The 24,896-nt window shown below is 38.4% G+C and overlaps 1 protein-coding gene across 1 annotated transcript in view; it reads right to left on the bottom strand.

Moving 5' to 3' along the window:
* Window positions 1-24,896, bottom strand: part of LOC122817578 (fibrillin-2-like) — an 824,173-nt gene that overhangs the window by 169,271 nt on the left and 630,006 nt on the right. The window contains exon 35 of the mRNA XM_044090614.1: window positions 13,457-13,579. Within this exon, the coding sequence (XP_043946549.1) occupies window positions 13,457-13,579 (123 nt within the window). The remainder of the gene's footprint in view (window positions 1-13,456; window positions 13,580-24,896) is intronic.

Raw genomic sequence — 24,896 nt, 5'->3', positions numbered from 1 at the left:
GCATATACCTCTACAAGTATCTTCCAGGATTTCATGCATCATTTCATTCAAGATACTGAGCTAGTTGCTGTAACAAATGATTATATATGAATTAAATTGTATTTAAAGGAAAACTCCAAATTCGAATGCAGTTTCCTATATCCGTCAGTTATTTCATGTCAGTGTAATATCGCCTATGTATAATTTAGGGCCTAGAAACCTGTTGGCACATTTGATTTTCTTCATGTCTACTTTTTCCTGCCACAGATCACAAAGTTCCCATTGTTTGTTTTTTTTTTTTCTTGTTTAAAATCTTACCTTCCTTTGGAAAGGAATTTCTTTCAAACTACATGACACAGGTTAAGCGTCTTTCTTGTGTAGTTCCCACTGTTAGTCACACCAAACATCTGATATCCTTAGACTGCCTTGCTGAGGCAGCTAAATATCTCATTAACAACTAAATGAAATAATTTTTCAAAGAGATAGTTGTTAGGGTAATCTTTATATGAAAAACAAGGATTAGTTATACTGCAAAATTGCACAAACTGGTTAATGATGTTATTTTTGCTCAGTGAAGTATTACTTTATTCATGTAGCTGCAAACATTGAAGTCACAATGACATACTTAGCTTGCCTGTTTTAGTAGCATTTTGAAATCACAACTGTCATTTATGGACAGACAAGGAGGGCTGCTAACTTCACTGGCAACTTATAATGCATGAGCAGTAGTGTGGAAGGGTTTGGAGAACAGAGGTCTGAATTTTCAAAGAAATCCTGCATCCTGCTGTTGTCCTGCTTTATACTGGACAATATATTGAAAGGACTCTGGAAATTTGAACCTGAAAATTTTATACAATTTACACTATTTTCATCTTCAGCAGAAAATTCATTTGTTCATAATCTGTGACTATATTTTTGACTAATACTGCTGAAATTGTTTACATATTCAAGCAAATCGAAAAAAGACAGCAATGATTTGATTAAATGTTACAGTGTATGATAAGGAAAGCAAAGGTAAATCATTTTTTTAACTGATTTATTCCACACCTCATTTCGTCATTCAAGTTGCGTGACACAACTTGTGCATATGATTCCTGGGTTAAAATAGGCACTCAGAGTCCATTTTTATTTATTTATCCTTTGTTGACTGGGTTAGTCCCACTAGGCTAGTGGCCTCTTTTCAGGGGAGACCCAATGTGGTATTTACACTTCCAGGGGAAATCTGGTCAGGCCATCAGGGAACTTGCCCTGCACTTTGCAGTGCAGGAAGCATGTCATTGTTAACTTTCCTGCTTCCGTTCCAGGTGCAGTAGTGGCCCAGAGAAGCAAGGAGGAAGATGGTGGGCATACGAGGAGTGAGCAAAGAATAGTTCTCTTCAGAAAGAAATATTTAGAAGAGATGAATCATTGAAAGCAGTCAGAAGTGATAGATGTTAAGAAGGCAATTGAGCCTTAGCAGAGCAGGTTTGTAAGTGGCGCGTATAAGGAGAAGACAGTCAAGCCTTCAGAGAAGGAGTTTAGCTTGAAACTGGAGAAAGAAATACTAAAAGAATACTGTAAGACTGTGTGTAAAGAAGTGATGGACATTATAAAAATGTATGATAATAAAGGTTTATGGATTGAGAGTGGAAAGGCAGTGTTATGTTAAAAAGAGAAAAGGATAAAATTATACATATTCCAAGTATGATAAATGTACATAGAAACAAAGGTACAGTGAAATATTGGGGGCAACAAAAAACTTGCTTTTTTTGTGTGTGGAAAAAGTGATCATTTAATTAATAATTGTGAAAAGAGGAAATGTTTTATTTGTGGCAACATAGGTCAATGCAAAAAATATGAACTGAAATGTTTTAAATGTGAATAAATAGGGCACTTATGGATGGACTGTAAAGAAAATAAGAAGGAAGTAATTAAAGAAATAGAGACTGAACATGATCCAGAACAAGAAGAAGAAACAGAACCAGTAAAATAACAGCAAAATCAACAAAAATGGTAGAAATATTGAGATAGATGAAATAGAAACAATAAAAGAGAAAAGGAAAGAAAAAAGAAAATGAGAAAGTGTCAGAAATATGTGAAGAAGAACAAGAAACAAATCGGAAAGCAGTAAAAGAAAGAAAAACACAAACGGAAAAATGATAAAAGAAAAGGGACATTCATAGGTGCAGGTTTGAAAGAAAGAAAAAAGGTAAAGGATAACACAATGGGAAATAAAAGTAAAAATGAAACAATAACTCAGAGAAATCTTGAGAGTATTAGCAATAAATACAAATAGTATAAAAATTGTAACATGAAGACAAGTTATATTAGAATGGTGTGTAGCACTGGATAAGGATGTGATTATACGAGAGGACATACGAATATTAACAGAAGAAGGCAAATTACAAACATATAAAATTATGGAAAATGAGATCATTTGGAATATAGGAAGAGAAATATGTTCAGGTATAGGAATACTGTGTAAGAATTCAATAGAAATGTTGGACATTGCAGTGGTTGAATGGGTAGAAATAGCAATAGTAGATTTAAGATGGAAATGTAATTTTATAGCACTATAACAATTTATGCATATGTTTTGATGGAAGAGAGGGTATGTTTAATAAAACAGAAGAAGGCAAATTACAAATCCTTTCTTCTCCTGCCTCTTATTCTCTTTCCCTCAAATCTGTCACTTTACACTTTCCATTTTCACTGGAAATTCAACTCTCTCTACTTAAAATATACTCTACTCAATTTCTATTGTTAAACTTTAAACAATGTATTTAATTCTGTTACATATTTTGCTTCCCTGTACTTAAGAAACTGCAACATTTTAGCTTACCTGTACTTAAGTCTCTGCCTGATCACCTTTTTCTTACATTCTGTAATTTGCGGTTTACATGCCTTATGTTTTTGTAATTCATCCTTATTTGTTTATAACTGCCATGTAGTAAATAGCAAAGCTTTTCTCCTCGGGCCTCCACTGAAAATGGACATGTATCCAGTTGGACCAGCCCGGTTAACAAATGTAAAATAAAATAAAAATAAAATAAAGTTTAACTTTTATAAGTGTGAATATGGATTTGATATTAATGGGTGATTTCAACTATGATCTGAGGAAAAAATGAAAACGGGCTGGGGACATAAAAGCACTGCTATCAGTGATTAGAAGTGGAAAATTATATATTTGGGATTAACAAGCAGTGGACTTACAAAAGAAGTAATCTAAGAACTGAGATAGATTATTTTATCAATTCTGAAAATTTAAAGGTAATGCAAGAAGGGGCGAAAGAGACAGGTTTTTCAGACCATTTGTCCATATGTATAGAGATACAAGAAGAAAACTGATATATAAGAATAGGTAAAGGAATTAAACGTGTTAATGAGGGCGAGTTAGATGAGGAAGGGGAACAATTGATAAGACAATTGTGAATAGACCATGTGTGAATGAGAGTATTCTTCCAAAAACTGGACATAATGGTGGATAAGCTAGAAAGACAAATATCAAAAAAATGTTATTCAGAATGGCAAGGCAAGAAACGAAAAGAAAAGAGGGAAAGATGAAATATAAATAAGTAATAAAGCATTTGCAGATGTGGCAAGGAATAAGAAAGACTATTTCAAAAGAGAGAAAGAAACATGAAATGAAGCACAAGAAGATTAAAAAATGTGTTTAAACAAAGATATTTTTACAAGAAAAAAGGAAGAAGTAGCACCATATTTGAATAGAATATTAAAAGAAAATAAAAGGATAATAAAAGAAATAAGAGATAAGAACAGACAAATTGTTATAACAACAGGAAATAAAGAATGTAGTAAAAGATCATATCGAAACAATTTTAAAGCATGCAATATAAAAGGAACAAAAGTGGTTTTGATAACAGAGTTAGAAAAAGAACTAATGATGGAAGAATTCAATAATATGTTAACGTTAATAAATGCTGAACTGGCGGCAGACCAGATGAAATAGAATATCCTATGTATAAAAATATGTCAGAATGGCAAGAGAAGTATTTTTACAAGTGTTAAATGACTGGTTTAATGAAGGTTTTGGACAAAAAGAAATATGTGCTGGAGTAATGAAATTCATATGGAAAAAAAGGAGAAAAGGCAGACATAAGAAATTGTAGACGGTATTTAATAATAGTGACTATAAGACTTTTTTGAAAATAATACAAAAGAAATTGGAATATAAAATGTAATAAAATGTTAGAAGATACAGTATTTAGTAGAAAGGGAAAAGGAAGTCAAGACTTGTTAATGATAGTAAGAGAAATGGCGGATGTAACTATGAACAGGCAAAAGGAATTAGTATTAATAGCAGATGATTTGAATAAAGCCTTTGTATGGGACATGATAACAACATAAGTGATAGGATACAAAAGGTATTTTATACTGTATATAAAAAGAACAAAGTAAAAGTATTACAGAATGGGTGGCTAAGTCAGCAAATAGACATACAAAGTTGTATAAGACAAGGCTGTCCAGTAAGTAGAATTGTATTTGCTTTGGTTATGAATGCAGTTGCTAGTAAAATGAATACTGTTTTAAAAGTAGCAAAATAGAAGATGTTAGAAGGAATTACAGTACCAATAATGTTCTCATATGCAGATGATATATACTAGTAAAGACAGCGAATAAAGAATGGGTGAAGAAGTCATTAAGCATCTTAATGAGTATTTGGAGGCTATAGGCATAAATATAGGTATAGATAAGAGTAAAGGTTTAGAAGAAGAAGCCAAGATAGGCAATATTCATTTCAACAGGGACGAAATAAAATTATTAGGTCTATTATTTGAGAATGAAATGGTAAAAAAGTAATGGGAAGAAATAGCATTATGACAAAGAAATAATGGCAGTTGTGTTCTCATTTATATGGGGGTCAAGGTTGAATCCAGTGAAAAGAGGAATTTTGTATATCAGAGAAGAAGGAGGGCTGGGCTTAATAAACTCAGTGGTTTATGCAGCATCATTAAATTAATATAAAGTGTTGGGATGGATAAAGAAGGAAAATGGGGCACGAATAAGTCAAAGAAAGAAAGAAAAATATAAAAAAACATGGTGAATGTTAATCAGAGTAAAGAAAAAAGGAATGGAAGGAGAAATGAAAGAGTGTCAAAACAAAGTAATAATGTGGAAAATGAAGATAAGGGAGATAGAAGAACATAGGAAGTTACGCTTTTTAAATATAACGAATAATTGTTGTGTCTACCCATGAAAAAATATGAGGAAAAAATCAAAGCTATAAAAGACAGAACAGTATGGTGTAGAACATTTGTAGAATGTAAAGATTTTTATAGAGATTATCAATAGATAGTGAATCATGAAATGCAATGGATTAGCATGGAGGAAGTAAGGAACCCTATGAAGAGGATGAAGAACGGAAAGGCTGTTGGTCCGGATGACATACCTGTGGAAGCATGGAGGTGTTTAGGTGAAATGGCAGTGGAGTTTTTAACTAGATTGTTTAATGAAATCATGGAAAGTGAGAGGATGCCTGAGGAATGGAGAAAAAGTGTTTTGGTACCGATTTTTAAGAATAAGGGTGATGTGCAGAGCTGTAGTAACTACAGAGGGATTAAACTGATCAGTCACAGCATGAAGTTATGGGAAAGAATAGTAGAAGCTAGGTTAAGAAGGACGGTGATGATTAGTGATCAGCAGTATGGTTTCATTCCAGGAAAGAGCACTACAGAGGCAATGTTTGCTCTGAGAGTGTTGATGGAGAAGTACAGAGAAGGTCAGAAGGAGTTGCATTGTGTCTTTGTGGATTTAGAGAAAGCATATGACAGGGTGCCTAGAGAGGAGTTGTGGTACTGTATGAGGATGTCGGGAGTGTCAGAGAAGTATGTAAGAGTGGTACAGGATATGTACGAGGGTAGTGTGACAGCGGTGAGGTCTGCTGTGGGAGTGACGGATGCGTTTAAGGTGGAGGTGGGGTTACATCAAGGATCAGCTCTGAGCCCTTTCTTATTTGCAATGGTGATGGACAGGTTGACAAATGAGATCAGACAGGATTCCCTGTGGACTATGATGTTTGCAGATGACATTGTGATCTGTAGTGAGAGTAGGGAACAGGTGGAGGAGACCCTGGAGAGATGGAGATATGCTCGAGAGAGAAGAGGAATGAAGGTCAGCAGGACTAAGGTAGAATATATATGTGTGAATGAGAGGGAGGATAGAGGAATGGTGAGGATGCAAGGAGTAGAGGTGGCGAAGGTGGATGAGTTTAAATACTTGAGGTCAATAGTTCAGAGTAACGGTGAGTGTGGAAGAGAGGTGAAGAAGAGAGTACAGGCAGGATGGAGTGGGTGGAGAAGAGTGTCGGGAGTGATTTGTGACAGACGAGTACCTGTAAGAGTGAAAGGGAAGGTCTACAAGAGGGTAGTGAGACCAGCTATGTTATATGGGTTGGAGATTGTGGCATTGACAAAAAGGCAGGAGTCAGAGCTTGACATGGCAGAGTTAAAGATGTTAAGATTTGCATTGGGTGTGACGAGGATGGACAGGAATAGGAATAAGTATATTAGAGGGTCAGCCAAGGTTGGAAGGTTTGGAGACAAAGCCAGAGAGGCAAGATTACGTTGGTTTGGACATGTGCTGAGGAGGGATGCAGAGTATACTGGGAAAAAGATGCTAAGGATGAAGCTACCAGGTAACAGGAAAAGAGGAAAGCCTAAGATAAGGTATATGGATGTGGTGAGAGAGGACATGCAGGTGGTTGGTGTGACAGAGCAAGATGCAGAGGACAGGAAGAAATGGAAACAGATGATCCGCTGTGGCGACCCCTAATGGGAACAGCTGAAAGAAGATGATGATCAATAAAAAAGTTGCTAGTAAAAGTGAATATGCCATACAAAAGAATAAAAGAAACAGTATGTAATTATTGTGGAGAAGATGGAACAACAGAACATGCATTTTTAAAATGTAATAGTGTAAAAAAGTTATGGGAAAAATATGTGAAGAAAATATGTTGAAATGAATTGCAAAAGTGGAGTTTATAAATATGGACATACTGAAATATGGCTATTACAAAAGGAAATGAAGTGAAAAGGTTCTATACACACTCCTTTTGTAAGTCCATGAATTTTTGTCCCATACTTTTAACTTACCGCATCTTATAACTTCTAACATTTTTAAATCATTCCTTTCCTGTTATTGTAATATTCATATTTGTCACTACATAACCTAAAATCTGATGAAACAAGCTTTCCCTTTCTTTACAATTAGTATAAGCATATAACGTTATAATTCTATATGCTTGTTCTTTCCCTTTTAAACCTGCAATGGTTAATCTTCGAATTTTTGCTAAACTTACTTCTAATATCTTTACTGTGTTTCTACAGAACACTGCTATTCCATCTCGCATCTCGCATTTCGCAAACTCCAGGTTATCTTTCCTCCCCATAGTTGTAATCTTTCTCCATTTGTTAAAAATCGTGTGTCTTCTAATATAATTACATCTACATCATACGTATTATACTACTCCACAATTCCTATTCTTCTTATTAAACTCTTAATACTATTCAAGAACGTACTGTAAAATTTTCATTTTCCCTTTTGTTTAAATTCATGGTTTCATAGCTTATTATAGGCTCGCTTTCTTAATAGGCCATTCTAAGCCTAGACTATTTCTTTCCCCAGGGTGAGAAAAAGAAAAAGTATGGTATAAAAATGTAATGACAAAACATTACTATGCAAAAATAAGAAGCAAATGGTGTAATTAGAAAGTAGAATGTCATGATTTTTGTTGAGACTAGTATTAGATAAATTGCCAGTAAAAGGAAATATGTTACATAAGAAAAAAAATGATAGAATATGTTTACAGTGTCAAGTAGAAGAAATGACAGAACACGTGCTTTTGAAATGTAAAAGAATAAAAAAGTTATGGGAAAAACTATGTAAAGAAGATTGTTTTTAAGATATAAAACAAATGGATAAAATAAACATGGATATGATTAAATATGGATAATCTAGAAATAGAAGTTACATGGAATGAAGAAATAAATGAAATTATGTTTAAAGGTAAATGGATTTTATCAACAATATTAAGAAAAATCAAATGGTATTTATGGAAATGGAGTGGGGGTCTAACAGTGATGAACATTTATTATGATTGTGTAAACAGCTTTGTATATCTACACACCTATATATATTTGTATGGGTTCCCTATGTTAGACCGATAGCTCAGAAGATCGACACTCAACATACCGACGCCAGAAGAATGAAACCTCAAAAACACGAAAGTTCACATGCCCGACACACCACAATTCCGACACTTAACAAAACAAAAAGTTCACTGTTACACACAACGCACACACACAACACAAGCACTCCAACAACCTAAAAACCTACACTACACCTTACACAAAACTATCTATGCACTAACGTTAACCCAAACCCTAACCCTAAGGTCCGTCACTATCGCACACTTATCTTACCCGCACCCTAACCATAAGTCGCTCACTATCGCACAGTTACCTTACCTGTACCCTAACCTTAAGTCCCTCACTATCGCACACTTACCGAGTTGCGTGATCACATGTTACCCCTGTCGATGTTTTCTCTGTCAGGATTATGACTTGTCGGTCATCTGCTTCGTCGTTCTTCTGGCGTCGGTGTTTTGAGTGTTGATCTTCCGAGCTGTCAGTCTAACATAGGGAACCCATTTGTACACTTGTAACTATTTTAAATATGTAAATATTTTGTAAATAAAAGTTATTTTGTATATAAATAAAGGACTTCTTTGCTTTTCCATAGATAAGATGGGATCTTTTACATCTACCTGAGCTACCACCAGCTCTAGTCAATGGGACCTTGGTTTAATATCTTGTCCAAAGAACAAGCAACTCAGGAATGCAGCACCCCAACTTATGCTGCCCTGCAGTGTCAGCTATCAATTATCTGGTGTGGAACTAGGACCCAGTACCTACTGCACCAAAGGTGAATGTGCAACCTGTTATGACACTGAGACTGCAAACTATAAGAGGGTAGTGGAAGTGTGACAATCAGGAACCAAACAGGAATATTAGTTGAATGTCTTGGGTTTTAATGAATCCACCACGGAAAAAAAACAAGAATCAGAGCATAAAAACAGCACACATGCCGAAACAGTATTAACGCTTTTCCACAACTGCGTTTTCGTTTCACCATAACACTTCATCATCAACTAATATTCCTGTTTGGTTCCTGATTGTCACGCTTACTAGTTCTTGGTTCGTATTTTTGGTTTTCGTTAGGGTAGTGGAAGTGATTACTCAGCCTGCAACTTTCCTGCTGTTTTTGATAAAATGTTCTGCAATTTCCTGTTGCCTTGAACATAGGGGTATTGACTTTTCAGGAATGACAGAGAAGGGAGAGATGAGAGAGAAGTAACAATTTACATAAAGAAGGGTATTTGATGTGAGGTGTTTGAGAGGGATGAACATCAAGCCAGGAATAAAGCGAGGGTATAACCAGGTTTAGAAACTAATTAAGTGCCATGGTAGTTATGTCAGTCTGGAAAGAAGTAAGATAAGAGACTGATACAGTGTGCCATCTGCCAGACACAAATCGAGAGGAGAAGAAGATGAGGAAAAACTGGTAAAGGAAACAAAAGAGCAGTGTAGGAGGAAGATGGTGATATTCCTGGCGGAGCTAAATCTGTAAGGACCAGGCTGGGACATTTTGATCTTAAGGACAGAGACGGAATGGGGGCTCCTTGATGTCATGTATCATGTGGAGTTCAGACAACTGGTACATGACTGTGCCAGAATGGATAGCATTCTGCATGTGGTCTTTACCAATGCAGAGGGTGTCATGAGCATCCAGGTTAAGACCCCATTAGCCAACATCAATTATGTCATAGTGTGGTTATGAGTAGGAGAACAGTGAAAACAAGTGGATTTTCCTGGGGTGGGGTGTGGTTACATAGGGATGTGAGTCTAGCAATTAGGACAAAAGACAAGAGTTGGAAATGGGGCAATGAAGAAGGCACAGTACAAAGAGGGTAGCTAAAGGGCAACAAGGTAGCAAGAACAGCAAAGCCTAAACTTAAAAAGGAGTTCGCAGCTGGGATCAAGAAGAGAAGTTTATTTTTTATTTAGGTATACAGCAGAAAGATGGAAGTGAAGGGCAGAACCGGCCAGACTGAGCAAAGAGATCACAGATGACTGGAAAAAAAACACAGGTAATGAATGAGCACTTTGAAAGAAAGGAAGGGGAGTTTGAAGTACTGACAGGGAGAGAAAGCAGAATTGGGAGGGGAGACATAGGACTGATCTTGGAATAAAGACAGAGAAGGTTTAAATGGACAAAGTATCAGGAATAGATAGCCTGTCTCTCAGAAACCTCAGGAATCTAACCAGTCTGTTGGCAGACCTTCTAATGGAGATCTTCAGCAAGCCACTAGCTAGTGCAGATGAGTCAGAGGATGACAGGATAGCAATTTTACTATCACTGTGCATGGAGGAAGAAGAAAAAAATGAAGACAAGCTTATTTACTTGTCAACAGTACAACAGTGAAAGGAGAATTCATGGAAAAGCTCCTGAAGAGGAGGCTGGTAGCTCTTGTAAGGTATACTACTTCTAGGGTATTAAGCACCATGGGTTCAAAGTCAGAAAGGGCTGTCAGACTGAGACAAACTACTGTTCTGACTCAGTTACAGCTGACCTTTTGACCTTTGATAGGGAAGCACCAGAAGATACTTTACCAACACTTTGATAAGGGCTTTGACACTGTCATACACATAAGGCTAAAAGGAAAACTGGAGGGACTAATGGTAAGTTCAAGACTGAGAAACTGGACAGCTGCTTATGTGATTTGACACAGCAGGATGTGGTGAGATGGACAATGTCAGGAATTAGGAACTGAATAACATGGCACCGCAAGGGTCTGCCCAGGATATAGAGCCACTTAAGCATGTTTGAGGGAACAGGTAACCGGATCATCCTCTTTGCTGATAACACAGACATAACTGCAGTGGAAGATAAAAGGAAGAGTGTCATAAATTATTTAGAATGTATGATCAAGTGGACAAAAGGGAGGAAAATGAGGTTCGGTGCAAAAACAATGCAAAGTCCTGCAGTTAGGCCATAGCTATCCGTGTGTGTAGTATCAGCTGAGAGGAGTCAAACCAAGGTAAACAGAGGAATAAAAAGGATCAGGGGGTTATGATCACACCTGGACTGCACATGTGCAGCAACACTGACTGCAGCAAACAGAATGCTGAGGCTTATATTGCTAAGAAAGCCTTATTGTTAAGGCCACAGAAGACGTCATAAAAGCACAAAAAAATGATGGCACTTCAAAAACAACCCCCTACAACACCTAAATAACACTGACTTAATCATGTGTCTCATTAATTAAAACTAACTGCAGGCAATCAAAACCAACCCACTACAACACCTAAATAACACTGACTTAATCATGTGTCTCATTAATTAAAACTAACTGCAGGCAATCAAAACCAACCCACTACAACACCTAAATAACACTGACTTAATCATGTGTCTCATTAATTAAAACTAACTGCAGGCAATCAAAAACAACCCACTACAACACCTAAATAACACGGACTTAATCATTTGTCTCATTAATTAAAACTAACTGCAGGCAATCAAAAACTACCCACTACAACACCTAAATAACACTGACTTAATCATGTGTCTCATTAATTAAAACTAACTGCAGGCAATCAAAACCAACCCACTACAACACCTAAATAACACTGACTTAATCATTTGTCTCATTAATTAAAACTAACTGCAGGCAATCAAAAACAACCCACTACAACACCTAAAATAACACTGACTTAATCATGTGTCTCGTTAATTAAAACTAACTGCAGGCAATCAAAAACAACCCACTACAACACCTAAATAACACTGACTTAATCATTTGTCTCATTAATTAAAACTAACTGCAGGCAATCAAAAACAACCCACTACAACACCTAAATAACACTGACTTAATCATGTGTCTCATTAATTAAAACTAACTGCAGGCAATCAAAAACAACCCACTACAACACCTAAATAACACTGACTTAATCATGTGTCTCATTAATTAAAACTAACTGCAGGCAATAAACTTAGCATATGGATATTTGGAACATTTACCATAACTTTTGTGCATGAAATATGTCAAACAGCATTCTATGATTTTAAAGGACAAATGTGGACATTAGGATTGCAATCTTGAGCTGATACAAGGACACGTGTTTGAGGCTGTGCAGCCAGAATAATTATTTAGAACATACTAAGGACAGTAGAGAAGACACCTCTCAAAAGACTGAAAGGTTTCCACTGCCTAGACTACAGGCTACCATTTTGTTTTGTCTCTTACATCATCTGTAATCTTATCCAAGACACTGTTCATTTTAAAACATAAGCTGTACTTATTGCAGTGGGGTTCAGTTTCTCTCACTATCCACTAGAATCTGACAAGAAAGGTGACTTTCATCATTAATTTTACAGCATGACAACTAACAAAGGGGTGCTTCATCCTACCAAGGTATTATGATTACAAAAGCAACCCAGTATCACTGCCAAATGGCACTACTGGACCTGGGACAAAGGGACACACTGGGCCGAGCATTCAGGAAAGCAGGAAATCTTAGCATTCTAGTTGGAATCCTGCCAAACAGCTGATACCAAAGGCTGAAGTGTGACACTCTGGACAACAGTACTTTTTGAGTAAGAGAAAAAAATGGAAAATATATTTAATAGTGGAAAGATGATATCACGGAAGACTGACTGGAAGCAAGTCTTCTATAAGTGTCAACTCTGCTCAGATAAAAGCAAGTTGCATGTATAAATGAACATCCAGTAACCAGACAGCTTGAGACTGTCTGAGGAAAAGAGATAAACAGGAAATACATTTCTAGAAAGAATACATTTAGACAGGAGCAATAATGTATTGTATATTATAATATTAATATAATGTTAATATAATATAAATATTTTATATAGTATAAAGATTATATTACTAATACAATAATATTTTATACAATATTGTGTATGTGTGTGCGTGCGTGCGTGCGTGTGTGTGTGTGTGTGTGTGTGTGTGTGTGTGTGTGTGTGTGTGTATATATATATATATATATATATATATATATATATAAAATCGTGTGTGTGTGTATATGTCTATACATACATATATATATATATATATATATATATATATATATATATATATATATATATATATATATATATATATATACATATATATATATATATATATATATATATACACACACACACACACACACACACACACACACACACACACACACACACACATAAAAAGAACATAAAATATTTGTTATTCAAGTTCCAAGTGCAAATTCCTTGACATTTACACGTGTTTGAAACATTATTATTTGTATCTGAGTACCATTAACCAGAGCTTACCTGAGTATTTTTTAAAAGAAATGTTAGCTTTATTTATTTTCCATCCATCTAATACTTTTTCCATGAGTCACTGGGTTATAGCGTTTGGACTGAATTAACTTACCAGTACAGTTTCCACCGCTCCTGTCAAGCTCATAACCCTCATCACACATACAGCGGAACATCCCTGGCAGGTTCTGACAGGTACCAAACACGCAGATGTTTTCGAAAGTGCATTCGTCAATATCTGTATGGAATGAAAAAAAAAAAGATGATTACCAATAATATATTTCTATTTGTTTTCAAAAATTTGATAAGCCCCACTGGGGAAGGCCTATTTGTAGGGTGTTCCCGGGAAAAGAAAAACTCTAAACAGTGAGAAACAGGTAACAAAACATGAATGGATTCTGCAACTGAACAAGAAATAACAAGCTACACTAACAAGAATTGTTATAATTGAATATGTATAACTAGAACAATTTTAAGTGCAGCATTACATTCTGACTTCTAAAATAATGAATTTACTAGTAGATACTCTATAAAAAACTCTTCCTAAAATGATATAACAGATGCATCACCTGAATAAAACATGAAACAATATTGCCATTTTGTCTGAACACAAAATACAATTATTACAGGACAAATCCAAAAGAATAACTCTCAAATATATAGAAGTATGTATGTAAGTATAAAGCTGGAAATAACAATTAACAAGGTTATAATCCATGCTTGTGAGCATAGCCATTTCAAAGAATGGCAATGCAGGAAAACAATTTGTTGATGGTACTTACCAATTTAAATAAAAGTTACCTGTCTCATCCTTTGCTTCCTCTATTACACGTGTTACTTCCTTCATGACTTGTTTTATGACAACAGATTAGAACATTTTATTTCAGCATTTTTTGTATTTTTGGTTCAAAGTTCCTTGTTTGCACTTCTGTTAGAAGTACTGTATTTGCCCTGCTTTAAAATTTTCTATAGTATAGCAATAAGCTGGTGAATATACTTTTGTAAACTGTGTTTTAAGAAAACCACATAGTGTCATATACCTACCACTACTGCCGTGGCAGTAGGAATTAGGACATCTTCGTACCTAGTCAGTGTGCTCGCGTCCCTGAACTATGCTTCCAAGTTAATACTAGAATGTTTTTAATCCTTATTGTTTCTACATAACATATTTAGAAGTCCTTATGTGCTTTTTGACATTTTAGCCAATGTTTTCTATGTGTATTGCTTCTAAACATAAATTATGTTTATTACTGCAACTTTATTTGTGCCCCACTACATTTTGTTATTCTATTTATTGTATTTATTTGACATTTGTTTTGTGGGACAGTTCAAATGAGCAATAGCCCCTTTTCAACAGAGGTCCATGGAGAACAGCTCCTCGATTTTCACAAACCACCAACATTATAATAACTGTGGCATTAACCAGTTCCTCCTTTGCTTGCCATACATTTTCACAGTCTTATGGTGTTAAAGGACAGGGATAGCCAGTGAATGTTTGATTTGTACAAGCATATATTATAACTGCAAAATCCCTTGGGGTATTGACACACATCAGCAATACTTTAGTATATCTGGAGTAAGCTTGTCTAGGCTTATAAAGCTCTTGGGCTGATATATAATATAGTAACAGCCTATGAGCCTATGAACCTATGAGTCTTCCAAACTGAAAAAAAGAAAGCTAACATTTGGCTCTTGCAGCAGCTTGTAGGCTTGCTCTGGGTTCACCCAAAGGAATAGGGGCAAGCTAATTCCATTAGAATTACAAGTGAAAACTATCTGAATCTGTCCACTTAAACCAATTAGACAGATGCCTGGCGTCAGAGCCATGGCCTCAAGCTCAATGCCAAAAAGTGCATTGTCATCCCATTTGGTAAAAACTCTGTACCCATGAACTACCACATAGACAGCTGTCTACTTAATGCTGAATGTGTCCTTGGGACCCAGGTGGAGAGTAGTCTCTCCTTTGATAATCACATTGCCACAGTAGTCAGGAAATCCTTCTACGTGGTACACCTCATCACAAAAGGTTTTTCATCCAGGAAAAAAGAGGTAATTGTTCCACCCTACTCATCACTCATTAGACCCATTATAGAGTACAGTGCCCCTTTTGGTATGTACCTCACAAGACATCTACAACAACTGGAAAGGCAGCAGAAATACCTCACAAAGAGGATTACCGGCCTCAAACAGATGCCCTACCAGACCGTCTCAAAAAACTCCAGCTTTACTCCATCGCATATCACCTACTCAGAGACGATCTCTGCCTAACATACAAAGCTATGTCAAACCCAGAGCTGTTGGACATGCTCCACTTAAACAAATCCCAATCCCTCCGAGCTACATGCTCTAGGGATCTAAACCTTGTCACTACAATAAACAGAACATGCTGGAGGGATAGATTCCTGTCCTAGAGACTTCCCATACTCTGGAACAAACTACCTATCTATATTAAACAAAGCTCCTCATTAGCCCTCTGCAAGAAAAATCTTGATGATTGGATGGGAAATAGGAAATTCACCCCAGGGATCACCTCTGTGTCTCTGCTCGACGGGGGCACAGGAAAACAATTTTCTTAGGTGGTGAAAGCCAGGGTACATTTTTGGCTAGGCTTATATAAGAGCCTAGTACCTACCTATGAACCTATGAATTACACATGCAACTCTGTATTTCTTTGTTATGATACCACTACAAGGCATTACAAGCAGACCAACATTCCCTTAACTTTGTTATTAAAATGGAAACACACATACGCAGTACAGCACCACGGCATAGAAGCATAAGCTCATTAGGAGACCATTTATCCTAGTGGGAGGAGTGAGGGAGGTGAGTGGCTGTTGCAGGCTGACCTGTCCAGTGTGCCTACAGGAGCATCAGAGTACTTCCAGTAGCAGCTATGGGGTTGTGCAGTTTCTAGGCATGGGGGGGGGGCACACATAAGAGAGTTCCTTAGACCCACTGGCATTCATGTTACGCCACCAGCCAACACAGGAAGGGCAGTAGTTGGGGACTCTCTGGCTCCTGCTTCTTATCTTTCAATGGGAAGGACAGGGGTAAAGTGTTTTTTTTTTCACCTGTGTATACATGGGACATATAGCTCTAGCAATGGATAGGGAATGAATGGGACAGCAGTCACCTTAGAATGAAAGAATAGGGTGCCAGTTTATGGAGGTCTGAAGCCAAGTGAGTGAGAAAAATGAAAAAAAAAAATCTTTACCACTACAATGTCTTGTGGAGGTCATAGTCTCATTATGTTCAGGTAACTGTGTATTATTACATATGGGTTATAGTACTGCCATAACTAAGGCTCGGTGTCCAGCTTTATGTTAAGAGTAGCATTTAGAACTTAGAAGTGCTCATCCAAATGCTATCCAAGGCTAAATCCAAGAGTTTGAACATGAGTTAGTTCTGGTTTAAGCACTTGGGCTTCAGGTCAGTTATTTGACATTAAGAAGGTTTGTGGTCTGCACTCTTGTGGGAGGAGAGGCTGGACTCTGCCCTTCTGACCTGGGAATTTCTGGTTAAAGGCTTATAGTGCCTGCATATTTGAACTGTTTCTTACTGAAACTGGTGTGCCTTGTTTGCTGTAGCATAGACTAGATCCAGGCCTGCTGAATCTAGCTTTGTTTGTATAACTTGAGCACTAATCCAGGCCGTCTTAAAAGTATTCAATTGTATTTATTTCTGCTTGGTAGTAACTTGATTAAAGTGTAGCTATCATTCTATAAGCCTTTTGGCTTAAGCACTTGGGCTTCAGACCAGTTGTTTTACATTAATAAGGTTTGTGGTCTGCACTGTTGTGGCAGAACAGGTAGCTTACATCCTTCTAAGTTGGGAACTGCTGATTGAAGGCTCAGTGTCTGTTATTATAAAAGTGTATTAGTTCTGGTTTAAGTACTTGGGCTTCAGGCCAGTCATTTTACATTAAGAAGGATTGTGGTCTGCACTCTTGTGGGAGGAGAGGCTGGACTCTGCCCTTCTGAGCTGGGAATTTCTGGTTAGAGGCTTATAGTGCCTGCATATTTGAACTGTTTCTTACTGAAATTGGTGTGTCTTGTTTGCTGTCATATAAACTAGAATCAGGCCTGCTGAATCTAGCTTTGTTTGTATAACTTGAGCACTAATCCAGGCCTTCTTTTTTGGAGAAGGTTCCCCCGCACCCCAGTGGCAGGAGTGTGCAGTTAGAACTTGTCTGATTGAAGACTACAGGAACAGGGCTCAGTTTTGAGATTTTTTTTACTGGTTAATTGGGTAATTTGTTTAAAAGCCTTTTCTGATTTCTTGTAGTCATCTAAAGCTGTTTTAAGTGTATTTTTTTACTGTTTATAGTCATGTAAAGCTGTTTTAAGTGTATTTTTTACCGTTTTTGCCTTATCTTTTTAAAAAAATTGTCTTTGTTTCCCACCTTTCTAAGCTAGTATAGTCCAGTTTTCAGGCTAGTGCTGAATTCAGGGCTGTGTTACAAGTTTCTGAGTTGCCCATACCTTACTTGGATAGAAGGCAGTTTCTCTGTTCACCTGTGAGAGATGGGGCTTTCAGCAGCCATCTGTCCCTGGAGGAGTGGTTTCAGCCCAGAAGTTAGTAGTTTATTGGCCATTTTAGGCTAATTTCTATCTCCTTCATTTCCCTGCAGTAAAAAATGTGTTTGCACAGCTTTGCACATCTGGGCAGCGCCAGTTAGCTAGGGCTAAATTATTCCCAGCTCCACCAAGTCTCCTCTTTAGTTTTTTTCCTTGAAAGTAGTCTAACTCTCAACCTAAGCACTTAAAAAGCATCCTACAGTGCAGCACTTGCTCAGGCCGAATAGCAAGCACTAATATACCCCAACACTTGAATGCCCAGCAGGGCAAGGCTCATTATTCACCCCTCACCAACCAAGCAACTAAGCAGCTCACACTACTATTCAGGCATGACCAAAGGGCAATTTCAGGTATACTCTCCAGTCCAGCTGGTGAACCTGGTTGTCCTGAGGCAATGTTACAACTGCCTCATGTACACAGACAATCCTCTCCTCCTACCACAAAACATTAACATATGCAAGAGATGCAATTATATAGCTAAATTGGAGGCTAAGCTCTCTCCACCCAAGACTGGAACAGGCAGTCATGAGGAGAAGGTTAACACTTGCACCACACCTCCAGCCTCACACAGACATACTAAACCAGCACTGGCAAAAAATACACATAAATACACAAAATTATACTCAGAGGCTCTAAATAAAAACCTGCAAAAGCATCAGAGACCTCCAAAGCAGACACCCAAAAAACTTGCACATCCCATCACAAACCAGACAACACATAAAACACAAAATCAGTGTGCCACACACTCACAGCCCTTAAGACGAAATAACATACCTAAAAGACTAGTAATAGGTGACTCTATAGTCAGGCACACTGAGTCCCATTCATTAGGCTGGACAAGGAGAAGGTTTCTGTTAGCTGCCTGTCGGGAGCCAGAATCTGCCACATACCTATGAACACAAGCACTCAGGTCACTCCAGAACAAGTACAAATATGACTCTGTCATTGTTCATGTTGGTGTGAATGACCTGAGATGTACCTCCTTGGACTACATGAAAAGAGCCATGGAAGAGCTCTCTGATCATGTCACCCAGGCGGGTATGACCCTGACCCTGAGTAGCATCCTGCCTTCGCCAAGAATGATACTGCAGTATAAAGAAAAAATGATCAATTTCAACAATTGGCTAAGCTTCTGGTGTCATTCAAAGGGGATCCAGTGTCTGTCAGCCTGGGACGACATGCTCGACAAGCCCCGTTGCTTCACAAGAGACAGCTTGCACCTGTCACCCCTAGGCTTTCGAATACTGGCCAAGGCTCTTGCTGCCCCCATAGTGCCTTTTTTAGGCAAGGCTCAAAAGTCAAACCCACCTCCGTAAACAGCACAAATAAAAAAATGAGGGTCATGCTACTCAACGCCAGGAGTTTAAATCTCAAAATGCACATGCTCGAAACACTCCTCAGTATGGAGAACGCCGACATCTGTGCAGTAACTGAAACCTGGTTCAAGGCTCCACAGAGCACCCCAGCACTACCGGGCTACAACTCATAATACACATTTCGGCCACAGAACATGGACCGAAACAAAAGGAGGGGGTGTATCCATATTCATCAAGGATACCTACACCTCCAGGTTAGTAGCGCAGCATGATACCTCTGAGATCATCCATGTGTAACTAACATCGGGCAAATCTGCAATGCAAATAATGGCCTGCTACAGATCACCCTCCATGACCAAGGACCACCACTCCACCTTTCTGGAGACACTGGAAAACATGAAGGTCCTACCGAACACCCTGATATTGGGCAATTTCAATTACCCTACCATTAACTGGGAAAACTATTCAAGTACAAACTCCCAGGTCCAGCGCTTCCTGGAATTTATCAACTCAAATGCCCTGGATCAGCTGGTAAACTCCCCTACCAGAGGTGAAAAGATACTGGACCTGGTCATCACCAAAATGGGCGACAGGTGTTCCGCACGGAGGTCAACCCGTCACTGGTTAGATCAGACCATAAACTAATCACTCTGGATGTCCATACCACACCACCACCCCCAACCAAGGAAACCACAGTGAAAAACATTTTTATAACAAACTTCACCTTACTTAAGACAGAGGTGATAAGTTTCACAGCCCCCACGCTAAAGGATAACAGTGTCCAAGATGCAGGAACCTTTACAAATGCACTCTATGAGCACCTACAAGGATGCATGGATCATGCCATCCCTAGCAAAACCAAGACTCACTCCCCTAAGAGAAGGAAACCAGTCTGGTGGACCCCTGCCATAAACAGGCTACACAATAGAAGGAGGAAACTAGTTCAGAAAAAAAGCAAATCCCAAGAAGGAAAGACATCCCTGATCAGTATCAGTAAGAAACTAAGGTCCCTTATAAAAACATCCAAGGCTAACTTCAAAAGAAAAATAGCCAAGGATTCAAAAGATAACCACAAAGCCTTCTTTAGCTATGTCAAAAATCTAAGTGGCAACTTGCAGATATGCTCTGAGCTAGTGCAAAATAGCACAAAATATACGGACCCCACTGATATTGCCAACATCCTGGCAGATAGATTCAGTGCAAACTTCACCCCCCTCTCACCCCCCCCCAAAAGGGCCCACAACAATACTGGAAAAGTGTAGTGTCCCGGAAATCACAGACGCACAGGTGAAAACAGCCCTTTCAAAAGCCAAAAGCACAGCGTCAATGGGACCAGATGATGTCCAAGGCTGCGTCTTGCATGAACTACAGAATGAACTAACCCCTCACCTAAACACACTGTTTAACCTCAGCCTCTTCACAGGCTACGTGCCCATAAAATGGCGCACAGCAATGGTTATTCCACTTCACAAAGGAGGGGCCACAACTGACCCTGGTAACTATCGCCCCATAAGCCTGACTAGCCTGGTCTGCAAGGTTATGGATCGTATCATCATGGAACTCATTAACAAAGACATTGGGAACCTCCAAACACTTGACCCGACCCAGTTCGGCTTTGTTAAGGGCAGATCATGCCTACTAAACCTGGTTGACTTCTTCGAGACAGTCACCAAGGCCATAGATGAGGGGAAGGTGGTTCACACAGCCTACTTTGACCTTGCCAAGGCTTTTGACATCATTCCCCACTCGAGAATCATTGAAAAACTCACCAGCCTGAACATAAACCCCTACGTCACGAGATGGGTTGCCAACTGGCTTACAGACAGAACTCACACGGTAAGAATAGCGGGCTCCAGGTCCGACTCTAAACCAGTCACAAGTGGTGTCCCACAAGGCTCGGTCCAGGGACCCCTACTGTTCAGCATATACTTCTCAGAAGTACAGGCAAACACAGGAGGACTATGGCTAGCCAAGTTCACTGATGACTGCAAACTGGGAGCCAAAATTGACTATCTGGCTAACATGGACATTCTCCAAAAGGGCCTTACTGAGACAGGTGTCAAAGTCATGGTCTCAAGCTAAATGCCAAAACATGCATAGCCATCCCGTTTGGGAAAAACAAAACACCCATGAATTACTACATAGGTGGCAGCCCTCTTAATACAGAAGAGGTAATATGAGATCTGGGGACCCAGGTAGATAGTAATCTCTCCTTTGACAATCATATTGCCAAAGTAGTTAGGAAATCCTTCTATGTAGCCCATCTAATTACTAAAGGGTTCGCATCTAGAAATAAAGAGGTTATAGTGCCCCTCTACTCGTCACTCATCAGACCCATCATAGAGTACAATGCCCCATTTGGGATGTACCTCACAAATCACTTCCAACAGCTGGAAAGACCACAAAAGTACCTCACCAAGAGGATTAATGGCCTCAAACATATGTCCTATGCAGCCTGACTGGAAAAACTCTGGCTGTACTCAGTGGCATTTTGCTTACTCAGAGGTGATCTTTGCTTGACTTACAAAGCCATGTCCAACTCAGAATTGATGGACATGCTCCACCTAATGAAATCCAGGTCACTGCAAGCCACTTGCTCTAGTGAGCTAAACCTCACCACAACAATAAATAGAACATGCTGGACGGATAGATTCCTGTCACAGAGACTCCCCATGCTTTGGAACAAAATTCCTAGCTACATTAGGCAGAGCCCATCACTAACACTCTTCAAGAGAAACCTTGACGAGTGGATGGGTAACAGAAAATACACCCCTGGGATCACTTCATTGGCTCTTCTTGACAGAGGCTCAGTTAATTAATCAATGGGGCGGTGAAAGCTGACACACTCTGGCTAGGCTTATAAATGACCTCTGGCAGATAGCCTAGTACCTACCTATGAACCTATGAGTAATTCCACAATGGTGCCATTTTATCAGGCATAATACAATAATACATAATAATACATAATCCATTCTGAAAATTCTATAAAAATATTAAACTTTTCAAGGGTTATGCCTATTTTGTATTAACAAATGATTGTAGCTAGTTTAACATGCAACCAAAATGTAAAAAGGTAAAAATGTAAATAAATACCTCTAATATCCCTGTATATAAATTACACAGTGGTTTGTTCAAATAATATTCATGTTAAAACAGAACAAATATCAGTTACTGAACTGTATTAGTACTACGGTCCTTCAACAGAATGTACTTGTTTGTGTAACTATTCTTGTAAAAGAACACCTGCTGAAGTGATTGAATTGTAAATGTTAGTTATAATGTAACCTGAATGTAAATGTGGGTTTGAAATGTAACTCAGAAGGTTATCTGGTTTGTAAATGCTGCTTTGAAAAGTTGTTATTACCTCATGGTCATAGCTGAAAACTAGCTGTGAACAGCAAAACTAAAGCTGATTTTCTAGAGCTTCCCTCTTGTCTCCAATTAGCAAGACAAACAAAAGCACATCATTTATATATTTGAGAAGTTAGGATAGGTTAATTCATGCACCAGGAATCAGTCGGTCTGTTTTTATGACAAGTTACTCTGTAAAGTATAAAACAGTCTGTGTACTAAAGTGTACTTATTTTGCAGTCTGCGGTTGAAGCTGTATTATTTTATAGTATATACCTTTGAAGTGAATGACAGCCTGTTATAGCACTGCTATCCTGGCACCTTTTACTCCTTGGATTTGAAATCTTTAGAGACTATATTTCAGATATTCACTTCGTAAATTATCTTATAGCACTAATAAGGAACTCCAGAAAAAAATGCTAGTAACACAGGATTGGGATGCAGTTGGAGAGCAGGCTCATGATAGCCAAGAGGAGAGGTGAGTTGTCATAACTCATTTCTCTCTTCTTGAGGTAGAGGACTGCTGTTTTACCAGGACCTACCAATGGCGGGGTGTAGACGTGTAGTACTAGCTATCTTACATTCACAGCCAGGTGTATAAGAAGTGAAATATAAGTGGCAGTGCAAAGGTTATATAAAGTAGGGGTGATGAATGGATTAAATAGCATCTAGGGCAGAATGATACCCACTGTTGAGGAACTGCATACCATACCAAGGCCTACCAGCAGTTGACAGACTGATTTAGATGAAGGCACTGAGTACTGCCCACTGTTCTTTATGAACCTACAAGGGGGCATTCCTGAACAGAGTAGAAGGACTGGCCCAGGCAAGCTGTAGCTACAAAGATGTGCCAGGGATACCTTCATGGGGGATGGATGTACTGCAGACAAGATCTCCGGAGGCTATGAGAGGCAATAGGCATGGTTGTCTTGGGTATGCAGCTCCCCAATAAAACCAGTTAAAATATATCAGCTATAGGCTTTTTTATGAACTGTAGTACTTGCATAAGTTTGGGATGACACTGGAGCATATCACCATTTTAATACTTGCAGATGTTAGGGTGATTCATGAGAATTACAACCTTTAGTATTGTTTTACATTTTGAGCTGAAATTTCCATGAACTGTACTTCAGATGTTCCTAGTATTTCTTTTAGTGACATGGAGGGAAATGTCCCTTTAGGGAAAAGCTATGTTACTTGACCTAGTTGAAGAGATCTATTTTGCAGGGTTTCATACACTGAACTTTTGCATACACAGTCAGTGCAAGACAGAGGACTTATCCTAGACACAGCAGAACTACACTACAGGGAATTCATACTAATTTATTTTCTTTGAATATATTGCTAACTCTATCCATCCATAACCCCCTTTTCCCATTTTTGCACATGGGATTGGGGTGTCACTTCAGCGGTGACAATCATCTCAATCCCAGGTTTTACACCACTTGGTGAATAGCCCTGCCTCAGTAGTTCATTCGTACGTACACTCACTCACTCACTCACTCACTCACTCACTCACTCACTCACTCACTCACTCACTCACTCACTCACTGACTCACAGACCCACTCTCACCTACGGCCAATTTATAGTGTCCAATCCATCTACTGCATGTCTTTGGAATGTGGGAGGAAACCTGAGCACCCACAGGAAACCCACATGGCTGCAGGGAGGACATGCAGATTCCACACAGAAGGCACCCCAGCCTAGAATCAAACTAAAAAACCTCATCATGGCAGTATTACCTTAAATCATTAAGTATATTTTGTTGTGTGTGGTTCAGCAGGCTAGTTTGGCCATAGGAATACAGCAAGGTTCATGAACTTTTATTGCAATTTTATAAAGCATGTTTAGAACATAGATTATGGTTGGTCTGTTGTGCTATAGTTCAGATCATTACATTCATGGCTGAAATGTGTGGCCAGGTTACCTAAGGTAGAATTCAGCACTGCACAAAACAATGCATTACTTATCAGTATCTAATAATTCTCACATGTTACAGGGTTTCAGATTTTTTGATTGACTCATAAAACAAAAATAAAGAAAGACTACAAATAAACTGTATATTAAGAAGCCTTTTTCCTGCATTTTCTTCACCCGCCTGCCTGTTGATCTCCTGACTGCCATTGCAATCAGTGTAGTATCATCCATGCAGATGGCCATCAGTGATTTTTTTTTTCTTAGTTTAACCCTGTACCCACTTGCATGTCTCTGTTCACCCAAGTAGTAGCAGATATACAATGGGTATATCTCTCTTGCAAACAATGCAAATCCCAACAGGCTTCCTTGCTTGCAAGAAAAATGCTTCCCAGA

The sequence above is a fragment of the Protopterus annectens genome, chromosome 13.part0 (assembly GCF_019279795.1).
Source record: "Protopterus annectens isolate FY-2018-M chromosome 13.part0, PAN1.0, whole genome shotgun sequence".
In the NCBI taxonomy this organism is placed as follows: domain Eukaryota; kingdom Metazoa; phylum Chordata; order Ceratodontiformes; family Protopteridae; genus Protopterus; species Protopterus annectens.
This window is presented reverse-complemented; position numbering and strand designations above follow the sequence as displayed.